Below are 25,422 nucleotides of genomic sequence, written 5' to 3'. Positions count from 1 at the left end.
ATGAAACAGCTGATGTGCAGGGACTTTTGTGAACCAAAAAAACCCACCCAACAACCTCTTTTTCTGGTTCTTGGCAGGATTATTTATCTGTCTGGCTCTCCAGCTCTGAAGCTGCTTTTATTCATTTGCACCATTTATCACCTGTTTGGGATTTAATGTACAGCCTATGTTGCCACCAAGCAACGGCAGTCAGTCAGTCATGCAATCGGAGACGCTTTACAAAGTCTGGATTCTCTAAATCACCCTGGAGCTGAATGATGATGTATGATCATTAAGTAATTTGTTTAATGGGTCTATTTATACTTCATTTTTTAAAGTAAAAAATGTGGAAATACTTTTTGTAACATATTAAATGCATTAGTAGACATTTTCTCTCCTTTTTCTCTGTGTATTTTCAGTCCTATCGTTCCAGCCCAACCATCCCCCCGCTTCTGGAAATTATGGCTGTGTTTACGCTATAGTTCAAGCTGCACATCATGGCTGGTGTCAAACAAGACTCCTCAGGGTTCTCCTTATCCAGGGCTGAATAACATTCAGCCATTGGAGTGGATAATCCAAATTACTATTCAAAACCAAATGGAGGCAAAGTTGCTAACCCCGGCTGGAAGGAGGGAATGAGGACGCTTTTTCAGTAAACATATTGGATATAACTGACCCTATCGACACCAGGGGGCAAACTGATTTCAGCAGCAAGTTGTGCTCTGCCATGTTCACGTCTCGGGCATGTCTAGGAAATTATTGTGAAATAATACCTCCCGAAATAACTATTTTGAAATAGCGTGTCCATGTTACAGGAAAGCCTCAAAACTAGTCTGAGGCAGGCTCCTTTAGTGTGGCCAAGCTACCTCGACTTAGACTACAAAATTCCTTTATTTTGAAATAACAAGTCATTCAGAGGAATTACTCCCCAGTGTTTCTTGGGGCTCTAAGCCTGAATGTAGACTAAGCCTGAGTGACCTGCTTGGCAGTTCCTATAATGTCAGTGTCTCAATGGTGAGGCTCTGTCTTTCAGGGAAAAGGGGACAGCTGACACTTTCTTCAGGAACATCTGCCAGGCAATGTCCAGTTTGGCACGGTACCAGCAACAGTCTCGGAGCACAGCTTGTTCTGCAAAATGCAAGTGGCTAAGATTAAAGTGATAGAAGCTGGTCAGCAACATGAAGGAGAGGGAAATGCAACATAGGGCAGAAAGGTGTCCCAGAAAAGATTTTGTTGTGGGGGACAGGAAAAAAGAGGGGGTAAGCCATGTTCCCTTATCAAGACCTAGAGAATTAAAACAATATGTCCATACTCTGCCCTTAGTTGGATTGTACAATTATAAGTGAAGTCAGTGGAGTTGCAGTCCTATAACTTGGGGTGGAAATTAGCCTGGTCACATTAACCCCCTTGTTTTAAGAAAGATGGGTGTCTCTGGCCATGATGGATGTGTCATTTATTTTCTAATGTTCTTGCTGAAAACAGAGTTTTATCAGGAGTGTGTTTATACCTTCCCATTGTCTCTTGTTGTGGGGTGGTGTGAGGTGAGTGGAATCAGAAAAGAAGTATGAAATTTACTCCACATAAGAACACAAGACTCATAATTCCCTCTAAATGTGGCTTCTTGATAAACATAATGTGGAAAATATTCTATAAAGATAGCGTAAGGTTGCAAAAATCAGCCTTTGCAGTCTCCTAATCTGAACATGCAACTAGAAGGGACAAGATAAAGTTTTATGAGAAAATGTTGAGGTATTAAAGGAAATGATAAAGATTCCTTGAGAGAATGTCTACTTTAGATGAAGCTTACATAGCTGGGAATGAAGTGCCAAGTTACTGTATTGAGATTTATATAAGGGCAAACTGGCATGCTAATTTATGTCTTGCAGTACTTACCGTATATTCCGGCGTACAAGACGACCTCTGATGTTAAAAAACATCCCCCAAAAATCGGGGGTCGTCTTGTACGCCGGGTATACATCCCAGGCGCGCCTGGGATGCCCTGCCACCGGAGCCCCTCCGCGGCTTTGAAAGCCTCAGGGGAAGCCGGCGGTGGGGCATCCCAGGCGCGCCTGGGCTGCCCCCCTGCCGGCTTCCCCCGAGGCTTTCAAAGCTGCGGAGGGGCTCCGGCGGGGGGGCAGCCCAGGCACGCCTGGGATGCCCCGCCGCCGGCTTCCCCCGAGGCTTTCAAAGCTGCTGCGGCTTTGCTCCCGGTGCCTCTGGTCTGCTGGGGACCATCTCCAGCAGACCAGGGACATCGGGAGCAAAGGAGGCGGAGGGGCGCTGGGGTATAAGATGAAACCCTATCTTTTAATTAAAAAAATAGGGGGTCGTCTTATACGCCCAGTCGCCCTATACGCTGGAAAATACGGTACTACTGTTTGATCTATCTCTGGTTCTGAAGATTTTTAAGGGAGTTTTAATCAATATTTCAGAGTTTTTTAAAGAGCATTTTAAAATATGTATCGCACAATGAATATATTCGAAAAATATGTGTTAGGAGACCAGACTTGCAGACACAGATCAAATTCTCATTAGCGTCGATGGGAGTAGTATTGGGCCACTGTAAATAAATCTCAGTTTTGAAACTGGTGGAAACATTGTAGATTTTCTCTTATCTCCAATGTTATCACCAGTTTCAGAAATAAGATTTGATTTATCTATGTTTCTATCTATGGTTGATTTATAAATGGGAAAATACGTAGGGTTTCCTTGAGATTATGTTATAAATGGGAAAATACGTAGGGTTTCCTTGAGATTATGTTAATGGAATGTTTTCACTAAATTCACCACTATTTTGTGACTATTTCATCAAATTGAAAACTGGCTAATTTTGTCCTAAATTGCCATTGTCTACAAAAATAAATTATCCCAACTTTACACAAGTAACCTAAAATGAATGTTTAGGACAATAATCCTCACACAGTGTTTGTTAGCCAGATTTGAGATACAGTTAGCTACAGCAAATTACCCATACTGTCAATTTTTTTCAGACCATATAGTACAAATACATGAGTAGAAGAAGCACACTCCCAACACACTCAACCCTTCCAGCAAACTCAAACTTTTATGAGACATCCCTGATAGCTTGTACTACAGCTGTTCAGTCCTTTTCTCAAAAAAGAAAAAAAGGTGGAAGGGAGGTGAAAGAGAAAACGATAATTCAGTAGTGTCTTGCATTTCACCAGTGACAACTGAAAGAGGGAACAGTATTGCTACAGCTGTAGATTTCATCTACAGAGTTAAAAAAGTTGTAACAAGGAAACATCGTTGCAACTGTCACAAAACAGAACAGTTGTTGTGCGGGGGAAATATTATATTGATCATTTCCAACAGCTCCTTGTAGTAATTAATAGCTTTGCACTTCTACAGTATCTTCTGATATCTGAGAATGTCCAAGCCATTTTAAATGTCTCAGAGGGGTAGCTGTGTTAGTCTGTAACTTTAAAAACAATGAGTAGCCCTGTAGCATCTTAGCCCTGGTCTACACTAGAGAGTTATTTTCTAATAACTCTTCTTATTTAGAAATAACAAGTGAAGCATCCAGACTACCAAACCTGTTATTTTGAACTAAGGGGCTGGTTATTTCAAAATAATAATTCCTGCTGTCCATGAGGAATACTGCTTATTTCGAAATAGTTGTGTTGAAATAGTGGTAGTGTGGATGCTCCACTGTTGCTATTTTGAAATAACTACTCCCCAGAGTCATTCAAAGTAATTACTCCCCAGTGCTTCCTGGTCAAGGTAGCACGTCCACTTTAAGGGAGCCTGTCTTGGATTAATTTTGAGGCTTGCCTATAGTGTGGACATGCTATTTTGAAATAGTTATTTAAGTTATTTCAAGATAATTTCCTAATGTGCACATGACCTTAGAGGAGATTAACGATAGATAGATAGATAGATAGATAGATAGATAGATAGATAGATAGATAGATAGATAGATAGATTCATGAGCTTTCATGGGCAAAATCTATTTCCTCAGATAAGCAGAGACATTATAAAGGATACAGATCTCTGTTAGGTAACTAAATATAATTATCCCCGCTATACAGATGGGTAAATTGAGACATACCACTTAATGACTTACCTAAGGTCACATAGGAAATGTGTATCTGAACCAAGGTTAGAAACAGATATCATGTCAAACTAATCTCATAGCTTTCTTTGATAGGATAACAAGTCTGGTGGATAAGGGAGAAACGGTAGATGTGGTATACCTAGACTTTAGTAAGGCATTTGATACGGTCTCACATGATTGTCTTATAAATAAATATAACTTAGATGGGGCTACTGTAAGGTAGGTGCATAAATGGCTGGATAATTGTTCTCAGAGAGTAATTATTAACGGTTCATAATCCTGCTGGAAAGGCATAACAAGTGGGGTTCTGCAGGGGTCTGTTTTGGAACCCATTCTGTTCAATATCTTCATCAACAATTTAGATATTGGAATAGAGCGTACACTTATTACGTTTGGAGATAATACCAAACTGGGAGGGGTTGCAACTGCTTTGGAGGATAGGGTCATAATTCAAAATGATCTGGACAAACTGGAGAAGGTAAAGAGGATGAAGTTTAATAAGGACAAATGCAAAGTGTTCCACTTAGGAAGGAACAATCAGTTTCACACATACAGAATGGGAAGCCACTGTCTAAGAAGGAGTACTGCAGAAAGGGATATAGGGATCTTAGTGGACCACAAGTTAAATATAAGCCAACAGTGTAATGTGGTTGCAAAAAAACAAACATGATTTTGGGATGTATTAATAGGTGTGTTGTGAGCAAGACACGAGAAGTCATTCTTCCACTCTACTCTGCACTGATTAGGCTTCAATTTGAGTACTATGTCGAGTTCTGGGCACCACATTTCGAAAAAAATGTGGAGAAATTGGAGAAAGTACAGAGAAGAGCAACAAGAATGATTAAAGGTATAGAGAATATGACCTATGAAGGAAGACTGAAAGAACTGGGCTTGTTTAGTTTGGAAAGAAGTAGACTGAGAGGGGACATGATAGCAGTTTTCAGGTATCTAAAAGGGCGTCACAAGGAAGAGGGAGAAAAATTGTTCTCCTTGGCCTCTGAGGATAGGACAAGAAGTGATGGGCTTAAACTGCAGCAAAGGAGGTTTAGGTTGGACATTAGGAAAAACTCCTATCTATGAGGGTGGTTAAGCATCGGAATACATTGCCTGGGGAGGTTGTGGAATCTCCATCTCTGGAGATATTTAAGACAGGTTGGATAGACATCTATCAGGGATGGTCTAGACAGTACTGGATCCTGCCTTGAGGGCAGGGGACTGGACTCAATGACCTCTCGAGGTCCCTTCTAGTTCTAGTGTTCTATGATTATGATTCTATGAACTCCACTTTTCAGGTGATTTCTGAAATTTCAGACATTCCAATCAATGCAATTAACTCCAAAAACTTTGTTTTAGGGAAATGATTGCAGATTGAATTATTTTGGATTAGTTCCACAAATACAATCCGGTTAATGTCCCTGAAATTTATGTTTGTATAGCAGGATGAAAATATAATTCTATATTTTATCTTATTATACCTATAAAAAAAGTTTTTCCTGCATGACAGAGTGACGTCATCACATCACTCTGCATCCTGCAGTCCCTCCCAGCTCAGCCAACCAGCTTCCTCTCTCTCTCCTCCCTGCTGCTAACCCTATAATGGGTTCAGTAACTTATGACTTGAGAGAGATCTAAATTTGGCTCTTTGACTCCTCAACAGCAGCGCTCTCCTTCCTTGAACCTTGAAGATAAGCTGCTGCTGGGCTTGTGGGGAATGGGCAGGGAGGGGACAGAACCATGTGGCGAGTGGGTGGGCAGCAGTGAGGCCCATATTGGGGCTGGGACTGGGGTATACTTTGGCCCCCTGAACCTCCACAGCTGGCTGCCAGTGTTTTAAAAACAGCTACTCCATTGATCCAGTGGCGGGACCAGCGTGGTGGTGGGAAGAGGGGAGGGAAAGAAAGTACAGGGCTGATGGAGGGAGGAGGGGCCCATACTGGTGGAGGGGGGGAGGAGAGAGAAGGGGCCCAGGCTGGCGGAGTGGGGAAAGAGAGATGGAGGAGGGAGAAGGGGCCCGGGCGGGCGGAGTGGGGAAAGAGAGATGGAGGAGGGAGAAGGGGCCCAGGCTGGCGGAGTGGGGAAAGGGAGATGGAGGAGGGAGAAGGGGCCCGGGCTGGCGCAGCAGCCACAGCCTGGCACTCCCCAGTGGCCAGAGGGAGAGCCAGGGTTGCCTACGCCCTGTGACGAGTGCAGTGGGGTTGGCAAGCATAGTGAGCAGGGGGCGCAGCACCCTAGGTCCAGTAAAAGAATAAAGAGCTGAATAGTGGCCAGATGGTTTGCACTGGTCAGTTACCAAGTTGCTATCACGAGATGAGCCAGGGTTGAACTGGGTAAGGATACCAGGGAGTCAAAGTCAGGCATCAGGTTACAGACAGCAGGTAAATAGCAGAGTTGGGAAAATCAGAGTCAGAAGCCAGAGTCTATCTAGGGTTCACGGCAAGGCAAGGTGTGGAGTGGGAGCAAGAAGGCAGTTTGTCATTGCTCAGACAACTCCCGATGACAAGTTTCTGGTTTATATACTAGCATGAGCCAGACAGTGGGCTGTGAGGGGCTGCCACTTAGGCCCTGTTGGGCAGTACTTCCTGCAGTGCCTCACTTCACAGGGTCCTCCAGCAGAAACCTGGCCTAAGCTTCCAATGACAATGTCGAACTGTTAGGACACCAGAATTCTCATGGTCAGGTTCTAGTCCCCTCCAGCCCAGTTCTGAATTGGCCTTTACTTGCATGTCGGGAGTGATTCCAGAGCTTGAGGTGTGGAGGTGCCCAAGCTGTACTTCCCTACTGGTGGTGAAACGGTTCATTGCCTGAGCACTTCTGAGTTGGGGTATGTCTACACTACAGCACTAATTCGAACTAACTTAATTCGAACTAGTGCATCTAGACCTAAAAACTAACTCGAATTAGCGTTTTGCTAATTCGAACTAGCATGTCCACATTGAGTGGACCCCGAACCGAAGTTAAGGCTGGCCGGAAGCAGTGCCGGCAGGGCATCAGGTTAGGACTTAGAATGTGGAGCTGCTGCCTCAGGCTAGCCGAGGGCTGTGCTTAAAGGGACCCGACCCCCACCCCGGACAGACAGTTCTCAGGGTTCCCTGCTTGCTTGTCTACCTTGATGAGGGACAGCAAAGCAGTCCTGACTTGGAGTGCCCTGAGTGCCCGCACTCAGCACATCACAGTACTCGGCCATCAGCCCGGCTGCACTTGCTGCAGGCTGCCATCCGGGGGGTGTCAATCGGGGGGGCTGTCAGGATCCAGGAGGCCCTGCAGGAGAGTTTCCACCCCGAGGAGCCCGCAGAGCCACCCCAGTCCTCCCCACTGGGGGCTTGTGCCCCATTCCTCCCTCACCTCCTTCCACTTACCCCTCCTTAGCCCCCCTTCCTGATTTAAATAATAAAGGACATGTGTGTTCAAAAATAGAAACTCTCTTTATTTAACAAAACTGGCGGTGGGGTGGGGGGGATTAACCTCTGGGGAGACTGGGAAAAGAAGGTGGGAGAGGGGAGGGGGAAACCTGGGAGGAGGGAGCTGGAAGGGGGAAGCCAGGAAGAAGGAGGAGGGGAAGTATAAAACTATGGTACGCCATATCTTCAGTACTGTGTACAGATGTGGTCTCCTCACCTCAAAAAAGATGTTTTGGCCTTGGAAAAGGTTCAGAAAAGGGCAACTAAAATGATTAGGGGTTTGGAACAGGTCCCATATGAAGAGAAGCTAAAGAAACTGGGACTTTTCAGCTTAGAAAAGAGGAGACTGAGGCGGGATATGATAGAGGGCTATAAAATCATGAGTGGTATGGAGAGGGTGCATAAAGAAAAGTTCTTCATTAGTTCCCGTAATTATAAGGACACCAAATGAAATTAATGGGTAGCAGGCTTCAAACTAATAAAAAAAAGTTCTTCACAAAGCAAATAGTCAACCTGTGGAACTCCTTGCCACAGGAGGCTGTGAAGGCTAGAACTAGAACAGAGTTTAAAGAGAAGCTAGATAAAGTCATGGAGGTTAGGTCCATGGAGTGCTATTAGCCAGGGGGTAGGAATGGTGTCCCTGGCCTCTGTTTGTGGAAGGCTGGAGATGGATGGCACAAGACAAATGGCTTGGTCATTGTCTTCGGTCCATCCCCTCCGGGGTAGCTGGTGTTGGCCACTGTCGGCAGACAGGCTACTGGGCTAGATGGACCTTTGGTCTGACCCAGTATGGCTGTTCTTATGTTCTTATGCTCTAAGCTCAGGGTCGGGGGTCTCACTGGACCACCTTCATTTTCATGAAAACCTGCTCCTGGGTTTGCATGTGGCCTTTGGTGGCCAGGCTGGCAGCTATCCTGCCCTAGACAGCCGCATTCCTGTGCCTAGTGCGGAGATCGTGGACGTTGGTGGCCTCCCCCCAAACCTGGATGAGGTCCACGATCTCTGCACTAGACTAGGCGGGCGCCCACCTCTGGCGGCCCCAGGCAGGCTCCTGAGAGCCATCTGCCTGGTCCCGGGAAGAGGCGGAGGGCTGGGTGGCAGCGGGTGGCTGGCTTGTGCCGTGCCAGGTGCAGGGTCTGCTGGCTAGGTGCTGGCAGGCTTGCACCTGGCACAAGCACCGTAGCCAGACCGTGCCCCTTTAAGGGCTCCGGGGCCGGGAGGGGGGCAGAAGAGTTTCCCTGGTTTCGCCCAGAGTGGCTACGAGGGCAAGCTAGGAAGGGCTAGCCTCCCACTAGTTCAAATTAAGTGGCTACACAGCCCTTAATTCGAACTACTTAATTCAAACTAGGCGTTAGTCCTCGTAGAATGAGGTTTACCTAGTTCGAATTAAGTGCTCTGCTAGTTCGAATTAAGTTTGAACAAGCGGTTTGTATGTGTAGCGCCTATGAAAGTTAATTCGAACTAACGGCTGTTAGTTCGAATTAACTTTGTAGTGTAGACATACCCTTGGAGAGGAGGCAAGGGTCTATCCTGGCACCATACAATACAAACAGAAGTCAACTGCCATCAGTGTTGTTTTGCCTCTAATGTCAGGTCTTGGTGACCTATATGGGTTCAGAACTGGGTCCTACAGGCTTTGGTGTAAAGGGAAGACATGGAGGCATCTGGCCACTCCTCATTCCCTCCTCTTATTCATGTAGCTGAGAGTGGATGCAAGGTCAACAAAGGCCTGGAGGAGGGTTGGGCAGGCTAGTTCATCTTTTACATACTCACTGAGTGCCACTGGATTTGATATAATGGGGCTGCATCGTTCCATTGGGCATCCGCTGAACGCCGCTGGAAATGACCAACGTGAGAGCTGGCTGTCCCTTTCTCTTGGAAAAACTTTTAGAGGCAGCCTCTGCAAAGCAGCTGCAACATGGGATATCAAAGATGATTGAAAAGGCTTGCAAGAAGCAGTCCCAGTCAATGATCACGGCTCTGTTCTGCTCCACAGGAGGAAAGCCCAACTGAATGATCCACCAGCACTCAGGATGACTACTAGCTCCATCTTTGTCTGATCTGTGGGGTATGTTGGGGGTGTGGCAAGAAGAGCAGCCTGCCTTGGTTCAGGAACCCCTGGAATTTCCAACAATCCCTGTCCAACTCTTTGGACAGTGGTGTTGGTTCAGGTGATGAATTGTCTTTAGGGCACTTAATGTAGCTGCTTCTCCCAGTGAGTGTGCTAGCTAGGCTTTGGCGGAGAGCTGCATCACTTGGGTCTGTGGTGTGAGGTTTTTTGCCTGCAGGATGGTGACTGGGTCATGTAGATCCCAGGCCCTAGCGCAGGTCACGTACATAGCCAGAGTCAATCTGGGTTGGGATACCAGGGAATCAGGGATCAGGTTACAGACAGCACACAAACAGCAGAGTTGGGGACAAACCAGGGTCAAAAGCCAGCGCCTAAGTCCACAGCAAGGCAATGTCTGGAACAGAAGCAAGCAAGACGTCTCTGTCACTGCTGTGACAGTTCCCCATGATGGCTTCCTGGTTTATATACCAGCATGAGACAATCAGTGGGCTATGTGGATAGCTACTGATGCTCTGCTGGGAGGCACTTCCTCCAATGTCTATCGCCACAAGGTCCTCTAGTGAAAACAGCCTAAAAGTGTCCAAGGCAATGTGGCAGCTTCAGCAGCCTAGAGCCCCCCACCCGTAGTCCTAGGACCTATTCCCTCTGGCTCTTCCAATGGGAGCCAGTATTATGAATAGTTTTCCCTGAGCAAAGTGCCCAGAAACGTACTAACTCTTTTTATTATATGTTAAAAAATCTGCAAATACAGACAGCTCAGTTCTGCCACCCGTATGCACATTGGGAAGTACCTTACTCCTCAAATAGCTAGACATATTTCAGTAGGACTGCTTGAGGAATAAGGTGTTACTCAACAGGGTGGCAGAATCCAGACCAAAGTGAGTAAGAATGACAGAACAGGGCACATTGTCAAAATCTTTCAAAGTCTGTACAGATCGATTTTTATCACTGTAAACACAATAATACAAGCTGGTAGAGTCCCTGTGGTTATTTTATGAGGGTTGATTATGTATGTGTGCATTTACCCTTGTGTGCCCTATACCAGAGCCTCTATACTGTACTCTGTTAAGACCTATCTTGAATCTTCCTCTTAAAGCATCCAGTACAGGCCAATGCCAGAGACAGATATACAGTTCTAAATGCCCTAATGATCTGATTTCATTTGGTAATCCTATGTTCTTGATTATGTACATTTTCCCAAGGTATTTGCAAACTGCTTGGAAAAAAGTAATAATTAGCTAACGATTTTCCAAGAAGCACTGATAATATATACCAGCACGAGCCAATCAGTGGACTATGAAGAACAGCTACTGACACTCTGCTGGGAGGCACTTCCTCCAATATCTATCTTCTATGTCCTCCAGTGGAAATCCAGCCTAAGCGTTCAATGCAATGTGGCAGCATCAGCAGCGTGGAGCTCCCCTTCCCCTCTTGCCCCTGTAGTCCTAGGATCTACTCCAGGGCTGGGCAAGGTGTGGCTGGGGGGCTGGATCTAGCCCACCTAACACTTTGATCTGGCTTCTGGACTGCCTATGGCCACTTTCTAGCTATATCCTGCTGACCGTGCCACCGAACTTCAAGGCAGTGGCTCAAGCAGCAGGATCTTATTTCAATGGCTCACGGTGCAGGGTCGTGGTGCTACCCCAGCAGGGGCATGAGTCCTTTAAATAACCGTAGCAACCTCAGGTGGTTGCCAGGCAACGGGGTAGCCACGGAGCCAGGAGCCTTCTGGTGGAGGCAAGTCCCTAGCCCCACCCCTTTTGCACCCGGCCCCACCCCTTCCATGCGTGGACCCAACCCATGACCATGTACCAAAATTCATGAAATGGCCCTCCTGTAAAAATTATTGCCCACCCTGATCTACTCCCTCAGGTTCTTCCAATAGGAGCCAATCGTGTGAACAGTTTTTTCCTGAGCGAAGCACCCAGAAATGCACTCACTCTATTTATTATATGTTAAAAAATCTGCAAATATAGGAAGCTCAGTTCTGCCATCTGTATGCACGTTGGGATATACACTAATGGCAAATTATTAATAAAACATATTCTTATAAATACGCACTGAAGTTGGTCAAAAGTTTCTTGTACATACAATAGTGAATCTGTACCAACATTTTTCTTTCTATAAACATTCCTCTTTCGCAATGCCTAGTCAATCTACCAGTTTTCCTTTTATGGACATAACAGGGTGCTAATCCTTGCCAGGATTAACAATTTTGTTTGGAATAGTCCCACAGTACTTATCTAAAACGCTGATCCGGCAAAAACCTGGGCATGTGCCTGATTTCTTGCACTGTGGGTCTGGTTCTTAGGATCAGGCCTTGTGAATAGTTCCACTGATTTCACTGGGAGTTCAACATGTGCTAAATTGGTCAAATGTTCCATTTTCAAGGCTGTATCTTTATGATTCAGTCACTTTATGCCTGGCCAAAACATATACATTTATCACTTTTGAAAGCCTGAGTATATACTCAAGGGTTTACTGATTATTATGCAAAAATACTGATAGGTGACTGTTTAATCCTGACGTTAAAAAGTATGAAAAAAATCATGTTTAATAACTCATGAATTTGTTGCAGGTGTCTAGCAGAAAAAATAGAGAATACAAATGCTAATTTATAAACTTCTGACTTTATAAGGGTCATTTGATGGTATGCCAAAAGAATTACATAATCACATCAATAAGAAAATACATTTTAGAATATGACATTTGAGTCTCAGATCATCGGATATTTCACTGAACCTTACACTTTCAGATATCCCACTTTAGATATGAGGATATACTTCAACAGAGTGAAACTAACAATACTATAGATGCAGTAAATTGTCTTTAGCCAACTGTGAAGGACTGAGTACTGTCTGTGGAGAAATTATATTTGATATGAACAAATACTGAGTCTCAATCTGACTTACAAATAAACCAAAGGAAACAGAAAGACTCTGGGTGGGAGACTGAGGTGCTGTCTTAAAACCAGTCAAATATACCCTGCAGCAGCTACTATTCCGGGGAAGATTGTATGTGCCTACAAAGCTAAAAATGAATCCTATTTGGCAAAATGTCAATGAGATAGCTTTGTCTTATTAGTTCCATACCTGTAAAGTTCCATTGTGTACAATAAAGGTATTTCTTTTATATATTAGCAGATATAAAATTGGTCCTTATTCTAAGACTCATTCTGTTAACAGGGTAATGGAGTTCCTCAGCACTGTCTTATAATCATTTCAAAATGGGTAATTCTTCTCATACCCACTGACTAGATTAAAATAGAATAGGATGCAGCAAAGGTGTAATTTTATACTAAACACCGAGAAAAAAAGAAGCTTAATATTTTAAACCTTTGCTAAGAAAAGGAACCCATAAAAACAGCAAATTTCTCAGACATCTCAAAAAGGTTTAATATTTTTACTTTGTACACGCATTTCAGAAAATGCTAGTTGCTCCTTTGTTTGAACTTTCACTTGCTATGCTTCTTCAAATTCTTGCATGGGGCACAGGGAAGAGTGCAAAGTTGAAGTCCAGTGGAAATCTGAGCAAAGGCTATCCCTGGGCACAAGTAACGTGATATGCTAGGCATAGTTGTTTTCACTGACTATAAATACATTTCAAACCATTTTAGTGCAAAGCATATGTACAGTAGTGAATGTATGTGTCTAAGAGACATGTCAAGTGTGTTCCTTGTCATGTTAATGCATGTTTCTTTCTCATGGCCAAAGTAACTCACATTAAAGTCAGTGGAAAGACTCCCAAACTGCAATGAGTTGCATCAGGGCCTTTATCCTGAACCCTACTAATAGGCAGTAGTGATTTGGCAATTATGGATCTTCAGTATTAGAATAGGTCCCAGAAAAAGGTGGCTTACAAATTAGAACACAGGCATCAAAGTTTTGAGATAGATGCAATTTATCACCCACATATGTGGCATATATACTGACTAGGGGGTAACCTGCTCTTTATAGTTGAAATTAACGCTAACCTCATTTATAAAACACTATTAATCCCTCCGTGTCTTTGGACTGGAAAACTGTTTTGGCTTGAAACTGTAACATACTGGTGATTTGTCCTATCCCACTTAATTACAAATGTTAAAACTACATGTTTATTTGCTTACACAAAAGAAACGAGAAACAATATTGTATGTGTATGCTTTTAAAAAACCCTCCAAAACCAAAAAAACGATAATGAAATTTTAGGGTGTAAGAGATTTCAACTCACATCAGCAATTCCTGTAACTATATTATATGTATGTGAGAACATTCTTTAGAATCCCAAGAATCTTATATGCAAGGATTTTGATCCCGTCAACATAAATGCAAGATTCTATGTCAAACAGAGAAAATTCTTTACTCTTAAAGTTTAACCCTATCTAAAAGAGGAGTACACAACAGATTGCCAGATGATCCTCCCACATAGTTACACAATAGATGAAACACAATGAAAATGTACTTATGTTGTATAAATATACACACAATTTATACACACAGCATGGAGCTCAATAATTATTTGTATTTGCATAACATAGAGAAATAAAATTATCTATACTATAATAATGTGGTGTGTGTCCCTTGTATTTCTTTTCTCTATCATGAAACCTCCCTCTTCTCTGCCTTTCCATGTAATTCTTCCACCTTTCAATCTTTCCTTTTCACTCCCATCTTAATCTTTGTTCTGTTCAATATCCCCTCCCCCCGGCAATGGTGCACCAACCTGGAGAATATAATTTCCCTACTTTCCAGCACTGATTTACATGGCTGCCGAGAGTTAGGGCTATAATAAGCCCAAAGGCTTGCCACCACTCTTTTCCCTCTGATGTCTGTAAGATGTACAATTTTGGGGGAGGCTTCACCTCCCAGGATCCCATCAGTCGTGATGCTCATGCTCTGGCAAAGTGAAAGGGAAGATGAGGGCAATGATGGTAATACCCATAAATGCAGATTAAAGAAAGAAAAGCCCTGCAGCCAGTGTGCAATGACCCTAGTTCATATCTGATGACTATTTTATTATCATGTCCACTTCCATGCACTCAGCTCTCCATTTTATTTTATCAGTGCACCCAACCCTCTTAAGATCTTTCACACGAGGCCAGTAGGGCCAGGTCTATACTAGACCTGGAAGGTCGGCTTAAGGTACGCAACTCCAGCTTTGCAAAATGCGTAGCTGGAGTTGGCTTACCTTAACCCGAGGCATGATGGCCTCCAAACTATGGGAGGCTTATGGGAGCAAATGCTCCCATCAGCTTCCCTCACTCCTCACAAAAGGCGGAGTGCTGCACGCCGGCTTGAGCAGTCTCCAGCATTATATTTATGGATCTATACTAGACCTGCTAAATCCAATGCTAGAAGATTGACCTCTGGAGCGTCGCTTTTGCAGTAAGTATAGACGTGCAGTATGTATAGACACTGGCACTTTTGTCAGCCAAATTTTTGTTAGTCAGGTGTGAAAAAAACACTTCCTTGACTGACATAAGTTTCACTGACGTAAGTGCTATGTCAGTGGGAAGCATTCGTTGGGGGTGACTTAATTATGCCAGCTGGTGAGCTCTTTCCCACTGGCATAGAGCAGCTACACAGGAGAACTCATAGTGCAGTGGCACAGCCATGCTGCTGTAAGGTCACTAGTATAGACATATCCTAAAAAGCTATCTTACTACAATATTCACTGCTTTGCACTGTCAGCTTTTGTTTTAATCTTCTTGCTGTGTCGCCTTTGTCATTTCCCTCTTCTTAAAATACTTTCAAGATTTTTAATACAGAAATCTCTTTTTTTTGTTAATCTTATTTTCTCCCAGAGACGGTGTTTGACCTCGCTGCAGTAATGCCAGTATCTTGTAAAAGCACAACCAGTTAAAGTTGTTTCACTATTCAGGCAGTGGAAAAGGAAGGTGCACTCACAGTTTTACTCCAGGTGAGGCCTGTGGTATGATGCTCTTTGATGTAAGCTTGAAGCTCAGTCCAGATGTTCAAATATGATTTCACCCAATCAACATGACGTAAGTCACTATAAGAAAAAAATATTTCTGTATGATTTATTGTGTTTAAATATAGAAACTTGTTACCCTATATTTAGTGTGGACTAGATACACTCATTTGTCATTGACTACAGACAAATAAGAAACTGCCGACAGGCAAGCAGCACAGCCAACAATGAGGCACAGCAGACTTGTGAGCTCTGAGGGCACATCTACACTGCAGGGCAAAAGTCAAATTAAGATACTTAACTTCAGCTACGTCAATTGCTTAATTCGGCTTTTGGCATGGTCTACACAGCAGGAAGTCGAAGGAAGAACACTCTTCCCTCAACTTCCCTTACTCTGAGGGTTACAGGAGTTGGAGTAAGAAGTCCTCCAGCTCAAAATTAATTTGAAATTACAGCTGGCTGTGTAGATGTGCAATTATGTTATTTCGAAATAATGTCAGTTACTCTGAAATAATGCTGCTGTGTAGACATACCACGAGATACAGGTAGTGAAAAGATAAGGGAATAAGAGGGTTCTAAAACAGAATGCTTCCTGCCCGGGCTCAGAGTGAACTAGATGGGGCCCTGTGCCAGGAATTCAAACCTGGTTCCCTTCAGAGTTTTGATTTAAAAAAATTAAAGAACAGCCTATTCTGTACAATGTCGTGGCTTCTGAGTTCAAAGGTAGCTTGTCTCCAGTGAGGCTGACAGACTTCCTAGCCCCCAGGGTGGAATGAGGAGGGCTGTGGCTAGCCTCTGCCAGGCACCCCTCAGCGCCACCTGGGAGTTCACCATGTGGGACTCCGGCCGCAATTTAAAGGGCCCAGGCCTCTGGCCACCAACACTGCTTCTGGGCCCTGGGGCAGCTGCTTCCTCCCCTCACCCCACTACTCCTGTTGGCAGGCTTGCCTGTCGCTTTCCTTTACACCTCTCACACGAGTGTGTGTGTTCTGCTACTCTTTCCTCTTGGAACATTTTCTATTCAACACTTATAAACTCTTTAATGCAACCAAAATATTAATCTCAAATGAAAAGGAGGGCTTACAATAAATGAAGGCTGGTCAGAAAGCAAAACTTATGTATATCTTTAGGCTAGATAATATGGTGTCATGTCATATAATTTCTGTTAGACCAAGAGTTCTGAAAATAAGTTCAATTCTCAAATTATTATTTAGGCACCTAAGTGAGTGGCCTAATTTTCCAAATTCCCAATCACCTGGATGGCTACTATTGATAGCAGTGGGACAATGAGGGGAAGTAAGAATATGCATGGGATTAAATGTTTGTAGGATGGCAAAATCCAGATAAAGATGATTACAATGATCACTCAAAGCATGATCTACAGCCCATTGCAGTCAATGGAAAGAATTCCACTGATTTTGTGAACAATGGGATGAGATCTTAAAGAAAATGAAGTCTCAGAGGAAAATCTCAACACTTAAATCCTGTGTCTTGCGGGGTGTTTTTAAATATCACTTTTTCAGCGCCAATGCTCAAAGACATTTTAGTGTGAAATACTAAACAAACATCACCCTCTCTTTACTCCTAAAAATCATGCACATTGTTTATTCCTTTTAAAAAGACACCCTTTTCCCAATGTTGCTTATGCCACTTCAGAAAGTATATTCTAAAATGGAGCAAAGAATTATCCTGAGTAAATAATTTTGGGCACTAGCAGGCAATTCATAACTATAATTAAAAGAACTTTCTCAAGAATTCAGATCTGTAGATTAAATTTTACTTGGGCAAAAAACTAAATTACTTGCGAGCCGCTTTCCCTCTCCTTATCTGTGTGGATGAAAATGCACAGATCCAGACCTGTTCTAAGGGCTTAGATATGTTCTGGAAAAGAACAAAATGGGGTTTGGATCAGCCTAATTCGCAGTGAATGGAATTAGTGCAAGGGCTCACTAAAAGGCTCAGAAAAGGAGTCATCCTCTGGCCACAGAACAGTAGCAGCACTGCACTGTGCTGCCATAATCATATGCCTCCCTGTGCAAACACCCTTAAGATTCCCCAGGCATTGGTGCAAAGAAAGCCCCTTTGGAACCACAGCATCAAAGGGCAGTAAAGACTCAACTCCCCGGAGCTGGACCCCAGATGATAGAGCTAATGTGCAAATTTTCAAGCAGAAAAGCAATATGGGTAGTCAGGGAGTTCCATCTCTACAGCAGTAGATCAGTCAGACAATGTAGTGCTGTGGTTGGCAGTATGTATACGCTCGTGTGTTGAATGCTTTTTCATTTTCAACACACTTTTTGTGATGTGTTTGCAAATAAGACAACACTCTCTAGCACCTCAGCAAAGCTAGTTCCAAGCTATCAATAGAGAAAGTGTGGACATTAACACCAGACAACATACCTGTTTTTGTAGTCCTTTAACACCCTGTTAGTATAAAAGGTAGCAGCATCGTTCATCTCCTTGACATAAGGGCCTGGTTTAGGAGACTAAGAGAACAGCACCATCACCCAAGTATAGCAAGAAAAAATAAAAGAAGATGTAAAACATTAGTCAAAGCCCTCCACCCGTATGCTTGACTGAGTGTAGCAATAAGCTGATGGGAATAATAGTTGGGACTGTTCTGATTTTACCAAGTGTGTTTAAAAATGCCCTACTCTGTGTGTAACTTACCACTGTTATCCACCCAAGCGCAGGAATGCTTTCACTGACAGCTGATAGGTGGTTGAACATTTTACTTCCTCTGTTTCTCTCTCTGAAGGTCTGGATTTCCTGGATTTTGTCAGCTATTGGTTTGAGCAGCATGGCCATTTCACTCTGCAATAAAACACAAAATTATTGTGACCACTGGCGGACAGGAAACACTCCAGGCTCAGTACCTCCTTCTGTGTAGTGCCATCAATTTAAGGAGAGAATAAAGGTCAATATCTTATATTACTTGTAAGCTCACCATGCAACTTCATTTGTCTTGCTCCAGTTACAACAGCAAAACATCCACTCATTAAACATCCACCCGTTAAACATCCACCCGTTATTCCACTCATTAAACATCCACCCGTTATTCCTCGTGGGATGAGGTTTACTGGGGCTGCCAAAAAAGGCCTTTGATGTCGGCAGGGGAGCGTCCAGACTAGCGCGCCGAGCCGACAAACAGCTGATCAGCTGTTTGTCGGCTCAGCGCGGCAGCCATGTAAATTTAAATGAAGCGGCGATTATTTAAATCGCCGCTTCATTTCCCTTTGCCCAATAAACAAATCTACATGGCTCCGTCGACGGAGCCATGTAGTGTAGACGTACCCTAATTGCATAGCTGAAGTACCTTAACTTGACTTTTGGCACTGTCCACACTGCAGGAAGTTGAAGGGAGAACACTCTCTCTTCGACTTCCCTTACTCCTAGTGGAAGCAGGGCTACTGGCATTGACCCGAGTGCCCCTCTCAGTTCGAATTAGCTGTCTTCACTAGACCCGCTAATTAGAACACTGGAAGATCGACAGTGGCAGCCTCAAACTTCTCTGTAGTGTAGATGTACCTTGGAGAAATACCAGGATATTGTTCAAAGGAATAGTTATACACATAAGGTGCATCTACACTGAACCATAACTTGAAATAAGATATGCAATTTGAGCTACGCAAATTGCAAATACGTGGCCTACACAGCATCAAATTTCAAAATAAAGCACTACTCAGAAATATCCCTTACTCCTTGTAGAATGAGGTTTACAGGGACGTCGGAAGACATGGGATAGCTATTTTGGGATACTCCGGTATTCTGAAATAGCATTGCAGTGTAGATGTACCCTCAGACAACACTTGCATTCAGAAAACATATGCAGAAAACATACATACATATTAGGCACACACCACTTTGTAAGATTCAGCTCAGCACCAGCCCTTTGCTTAAGACCATACCGCTGACATATATTTATAGTGAAAAGAAGAATAAGTTTATTATCAATTAGTAGATATTCAGGAGACAGCAAGTAAAGATATTAGGAACAAATGGTTATATATGAAACAAAATCATAACACACTTTCTAGCAACAGATTAACCTCCTGCCTAAAGAAGTTTATTTTAACCAAAGTCCTTTTCAGCATTTTCAACCAAGACTGGCTGAGATCTATCTTCCTGAATATAAACATGCTGCCCATTCACTTCCCATGTACAAGATGAAGGTGAATTTTCTTTGTCCTCTAGATATACCCCAAAGTTCATAGTCTTTACTGACAGGACAACCTCCCATAGACTGTTTTTTTTTCCTGTGTACCCCTTCCCTGTTTGCTTCTCACCTCCTCATTAATATTTGACTTCATATGTAAATAGGTATCTATTGCATTAATCTGCATTGTTTAATTTACATCCTGACAGAAAGAGACACATTTCTTATCACCCTTTTGGAGGAAAACCTGTTTTTCACTTTTGCTGGTGACAAATATCTTGATACAGACGTAAAACACATTTTTCAATATATATGCATAACTTCTTCACACATTGTAGAATGACCGTAATGACCAGTGTGACACTGGCTTTAATTTGGAGAGCTCACATGACATTCTCTGGTGTACCAAAATCAGGATATTTCCATAACTCTCTTGGCAGCTGGCATTAAGAGAATCTTGGATCGCAGGAGCCCCCATCCCCACTAAAATAACAATATATCTTGAAGTTACCGTGGCAGTTACAGTTTTTCATATGATATTCCAGAAATGTCGTTAGGACGCTTGGAATGTTTCATTTTTAAGAATCAAAACATAGTTTGTGTCTGATTTTGGTTCTGAGAAGTCCAAAATATTTGTTTTGATGTATTGCTAGATTAAATAGAATTTGCTCTCTGTTTAGCAGGAACAAACAGTCCAATAAAATGAGTACTCAGTGCAATGAACAGGGTTTGGAATGAAGAGAAAAGCTGGACGAGCAGGGTCACCACCTAAGCTATTATTTTATTCAATGTGAATATTAATCACATTCGTCCATTGTAGCAGATAAACTCTTTCAGAACACCAGAGTACATCTACACTGCACGATTATTTTGGAATAAGCTGTTCCGGAAGAAATACTCCAAAATAGCACATCTACACTACAGGAAAGCCTCAAAATTAGTCCAAGACAGGCTTCCCTAGTGTGGACGTAATATCTCGATTTAGAGCCCCCAGGAGGCTCTGGGGAGTAATTAGTTTGAATGGCCCTGGAGAGGAGCTATTTCAAAATGGCAGCAGTGGAATGTCCACACTACAGCTATTTTGAAATAACTATTTCGGAATAGCTGTTTTTCCTAACTGAATGAGGTTTACAGAAGTCAGAATAAGCTGTCCATTATTTTGAATTCATTAGAAATAACAGAATTGCTGTGTAGACACTTGCATTGTTATTTCAAAATAACATTAGTTATTTTGAAATAACTGTGCTGTGTAGACACACCCCAAGTTGCTGGAAAGTCTACCCCACTCAGTAATATATGCATGTTGCTACAGAGTGAGAATCCGTCATCATCTTAAAAACAATAGTATTCTTGTCTATAGCACAATCTTGCAACCCTAAAATATGTTGACACCAAAGTGGCTCAGTTTATTTTAAAAGTGCAGTCACCTAACCCATAACACACACACACATGACCCACTTGAAAGAGCACCATTCCTTAGGGCCCAAGCTCTTTCCTCCAGTATAACTGAAGAGAGAAGTTGGCCACTGGTATTCATTGACAAAGCTTTCTGAGTCAGATATCTTTTCACTCTTCCTAAGAGTATAATTGTTTGACAGACTTGGCTTCTTATTGAAGAAAATTCATTTTGCAGAATACTTTGAGGACTAGAACTATCATGTCACATAACCAAAAATTACCACTACTGTACAATTCCCTGACCATTCAGTAGTAAGAAATTAGTATATCAGAGTGCTTAAATACTATAGTGATGGATGCTATACAGTTCCTAAAATGGGTAGACAGTGTAACAGAGGGTATGTCTACACTACCCCGCTAGTTCGAACTAGGAGGGTAATGTATGCATACCGCACTTGCTAATGAAGCCCGGGATTTGAATTTCCCGGGCTTCATTAGCATAAGCGGGGAGCCGCCATTTTTAAATCCCCGCTGCTTCGAACCCCGTGTAGCGCGGCTACACGGGGCTCGAACTAGGTAGTTCGGACTAGGGTGCCTATTCCGAACTACCGGTACTCCTCGTTTCACGAGGAGTAACGGTAGTTCGGAATAGGACCCTAGTCCGAACTACCTAGTTCGAGCCCCGTGTAGCCGCGCTACACGGGGTTCGAAGCAGCGGGGATTTAAAAATGGCGGCTCCCCGCTTATGCTAATGAAGCCCGGGAAATTCAAATCCCGGGCTTCATTAGCAAGTGCGGTATGCATACATTACCCTCCTAGTTCGAACTAGGAGGGTAGTGTAGACATACCCAGCGAGATTAATTACCAGAAAGTCTTTCCAGTCAGGAAAGACAGATTATTGTAAGTGGTTTAATCTGCAAGAGATATATCCAAAAGTAGGATTAGTAAAAAACGGTGGAACACCTAAATGGCTTTTGAGAGCAAGACATTTTTCTTTTCCATGTTGGGAGAGAAATGTAACACAGAAAAGTTCAAATGTTCCCAGATCAGGTGAAGAAAACTTTACGGAATGACCTTCTTCCTCCCTTGCCATGAAAATAGCTTATGACTTCTGATTGGGCAACAAGAAGTATCATAAGCAGGGTCTGAAGGCTGTACAAAATAACACACAGCAATAAGCTTTGCTTGTTCATTTCCCTCCCCTTTACAATGTGTTTCAACAATTCTGTGAGACTTAGCTTCTTAAAATATTCCCCCTCCTTAAAATAAATGAGTCAAAAGTTACAGATGTTACACTATAAGTCAACATATGGTTAAAAGGCTTCCTCAGCAACAGGTGAAAAATCAGGGGTTTGACCATTTTAAAGGAGACAGTCTTGAACAAACTGACAGCCATAATATTTTGTTACACTAAGAAAGACCAGTGCATCTGAAAAGCTGATGATATCTGGCCTGCCTCCACCAAGAACAAAAATATGATATTTATAGTATTACCTGGATTAGAAAGGATTCTTGTTTATCTCTGGCTCCCCGATTGCAAGGCATAAAGTCTGAAAAGAACCTGCGATCTCTTAAAAATTGGTTTCGTGACCATATCATCAAGAATGGGAAAATTCTTATTTGTTTATCATTTTTATTTTTCATACAATGCTCAGAAATTTGAATACAACAGTGATTAGCAAAAGTGACATTTAAAAAAGAAAGCCCTGCTTTTGTGTAATGCCAATTTGTTCCGAGAGTCTAAGGAATGTTTACAGTCTCTAGCTCATCATGAACCTTCATGGCTCAGAATCAAATAGTCCAAGAGACTGTCAGAAGTAAAACATGTAACTTCAAAGATGCTTTGCATATTGCAGCAACATGGTCACAGGGGCTAGCGCACTGGAGTGGCTGTAAGGAAACCTCAATTCTCTTCTACTGGTTATTGTGTGACCTACAGAAAATCACTTCAGTTCTCTATGCCTCAATTCCTTATATGTAAAGTGGGCTTTGAGACCCAAAGATAAAAAGCCTTAAATAGAAACTATTATTATTACTGGGGCAGGGGACCCAATCCTGCTTTCACAAAGATCAACAGAAAAGCTCCCATGACTTCACTAAAAGATTCTGTCCATTTGTCTTACGTGTGTTGACATTTTTCTGCTGCTTTAAATGTAGGAAAAATATATACTGTATTTTCTTTTATTGCACTACATATGAAATATTTCTAAAAATGTAGTCTAAGTTATTTAAGCCATCACAAGGCTTTTAAGGGTAAAATAATAAGTGCTGAAGACACTGATAGGAGCACAATTTGGGTCCAAATAGAATCTATATTTATCCTTAAGGTGTCTCAGCGCAGTCTACCCAGTAATGAGTTACTGGCAGAGTAGTGACTGCAGAAACAGTGCAGCCACAATAGGCTAAATCCTCAGCTCTGTTCTCTCACTTTTGTACAGATCTTAAGGAATGATGCAGCAGTGTGTCTCTGTGTTGTAACTCATGAAGATGGTCACAATCCGGTCCTAAGCAACCAAATTTTTAAAATGAATGAATGAAATGATACATAGTGTATTTACCTATACGGTGCAGGGGAATTATTTAACAAAAGAATCTGTTACGTCTGGCAGTAATAGCTCTTCTTTGGCGCTATAACAGATGCAATATTGATCTGCTATGCTCAGGGTTCTATAATTATTAGCTGTTTTAATATTCATTGTAATAAAAGTGAATCTCTATACACTCTCTGTAACAAAAAATCAACTCAAAGAGATTAATCTGACTAATTTAATTGGCAAAATCTTTCAAATAAAAGAAATGAATCTGACCAATTTAACTACCAAAATCTTCAATATGTCTACACCAAGTGCTACGTGAAATTTCTTGTCATGTATAATGGCACAGTTCTTCCAGGTAGTTTAGGAATTGTATTCCTATCATAATATTTTACTGAAATATTTTAAAAGATACAGACTAGCACAACTGAAAAAATATCAAATAGAATTCTTGGCTTCTTTTTTACCCTTTCATCTTTTATAATAATTACTAATTCCAGACAAGAATCTCTTACAGTTATTAGGAAATTTAACCAAAATCAGACCGTTCCATATAATTCTACATTACAAAACTAAATCAGAGTGATAAGGCTATTGAATTGGTGAGTGTAGCTGAAAACACAAGGCCCCACTCCTGCAAGCCAGTACAACTATGGGTGCCCTGTTCAGCAAGGTCTACTGAAATAAGTAATGCCTCATGGATGTATGACCAGAGCAGCGTATGCTAAAATAATCACCGAAGTCAGTGTCAAAACCTAGCTCTCTTGTATTCAGTGACTTCTTTGACTTGGGCCCTTCTTTTATTAGGCATAAGGAAGGCATGAAACATTGTTTTGTTTTTGACATTCAAGAATGCCAGCTGTGTGAAGGAATAATTTTTCTGTTTTATTAGCAATCTCAACTGAGGTGGAGCTTGTGTTAGGCTGAGGAAGGATTTTCAGAACTGAGTCTTAATTAAACCAAAACAAACCTCTAAACAGCCTTGAACCTTGAGGTCTTGGTGCTTGGGAAACAGCTGGATCCCTTGAATGGTTACAATTTCCTATTTATGTATTTCCTAGCAAAAATGTATCCAGCTTTCAAAGACAGCTGCTGAACTGTTCCTTTTGCATACGCCTCCTCCTCCTTCATAGGATCAAATGATTCACACCTCCTTGCACAAAGGGGCTTTGTCTTGTGTGAGATTTGAGGGAGAAGGAACTGCAGCCCCTCTGGATCTGTTACTTCAGCCTATGGGACAGAATTGTATCCTTTGCCCCTATGCACTGGGGACCAAATGGGTTGTTGCTAAATATGTGCTCCCTTGATCCTAGGCTCACAGGCCTCACCATTCATTCAGGATCTGTATAGAGATCTGTCTTCAGGGATCAGAATCCTCTCACACGTTCCTCAAGGAGAGTTAAGGCAATATTTCCATACAGGGGGCTTTGTGCAGAGCCTCCCTATATAAGTGAATGTTCTGATTTTTTTAAATCATGAGACTCTCTATCACAATTGTACATGTAAGGCTTGCTCCTGCATTCACAGAAGTCAGTGTGCAAAGCTCCCACCAACTTTAATAGTACAGGATTGGGGTCTAAACTCTGAGAGAAAACTCTGAGAAAGAGTTCCTGGCCTTACCAACTCTGCTGTCTTTTGGTAGATTCATGTGATTCAGCACTGATTTACAAGGCAATTGACACATTTTTCTTAAAATCTACGTCAGTTTCCAACTTAATAACCCACAGGTGTTCTGTCAAAACTAACAAATTATTTTAGTCATTGTATAGTTTTTATTTTAAACCACAAAATATTAGAAAAGCAAGTACACAGGAACATGAAGGATAAATAGCTTCCTAATCAGTGAAGAATTCCGGGGCTGGTATAAATTTGAGTGGAGCTATTCCAAGTTACACTGA

At 42.4% G+C, this 25,422-nt stretch overlaps 1 protein-coding gene across 1 annotated transcript in view; it reads right to left on the bottom strand.

Moving 5' to 3' along the window:
* Positions 1 to 25,422, bottom strand: part of CAP2 (cyclase associated actin cytoskeleton regulatory protein 2) — a 114,662-nt gene that overhangs the window by 26,799 nt on the left and 62,441 nt on the right. Inside the window, exons 5-7 of the mRNA XM_075921220.1 lie at positions 18,107 to 18,250; positions 17,837 to 17,922; positions 15,412 to 15,517 (exon numbers count right to left, since the gene is read on the bottom strand). Of these exons, the coding sequence (XP_075777335.1) occupies positions 15,412 to 15,517; positions 17,837 to 17,922; positions 18,107 to 18,250 (336 nt within the window). The remainder of the gene's footprint in view (positions 1 to 15,411; positions 15,518 to 17,836; positions 17,923 to 18,106; positions 18,251 to 25,422) is intronic.

This window comes from Pelodiscus sinensis, chromosome 2 (genome assembly GCF_049634645.1).
Source record: "Pelodiscus sinensis isolate JC-2024 chromosome 2, ASM4963464v1, whole genome shotgun sequence".
NCBI lineage: Eukaryota > Metazoa > Chordata > Testudines > Trionychidae > Pelodiscus > Pelodiscus sinensis.
This window is presented reverse-complemented; position numbering and strand designations above follow the sequence as displayed.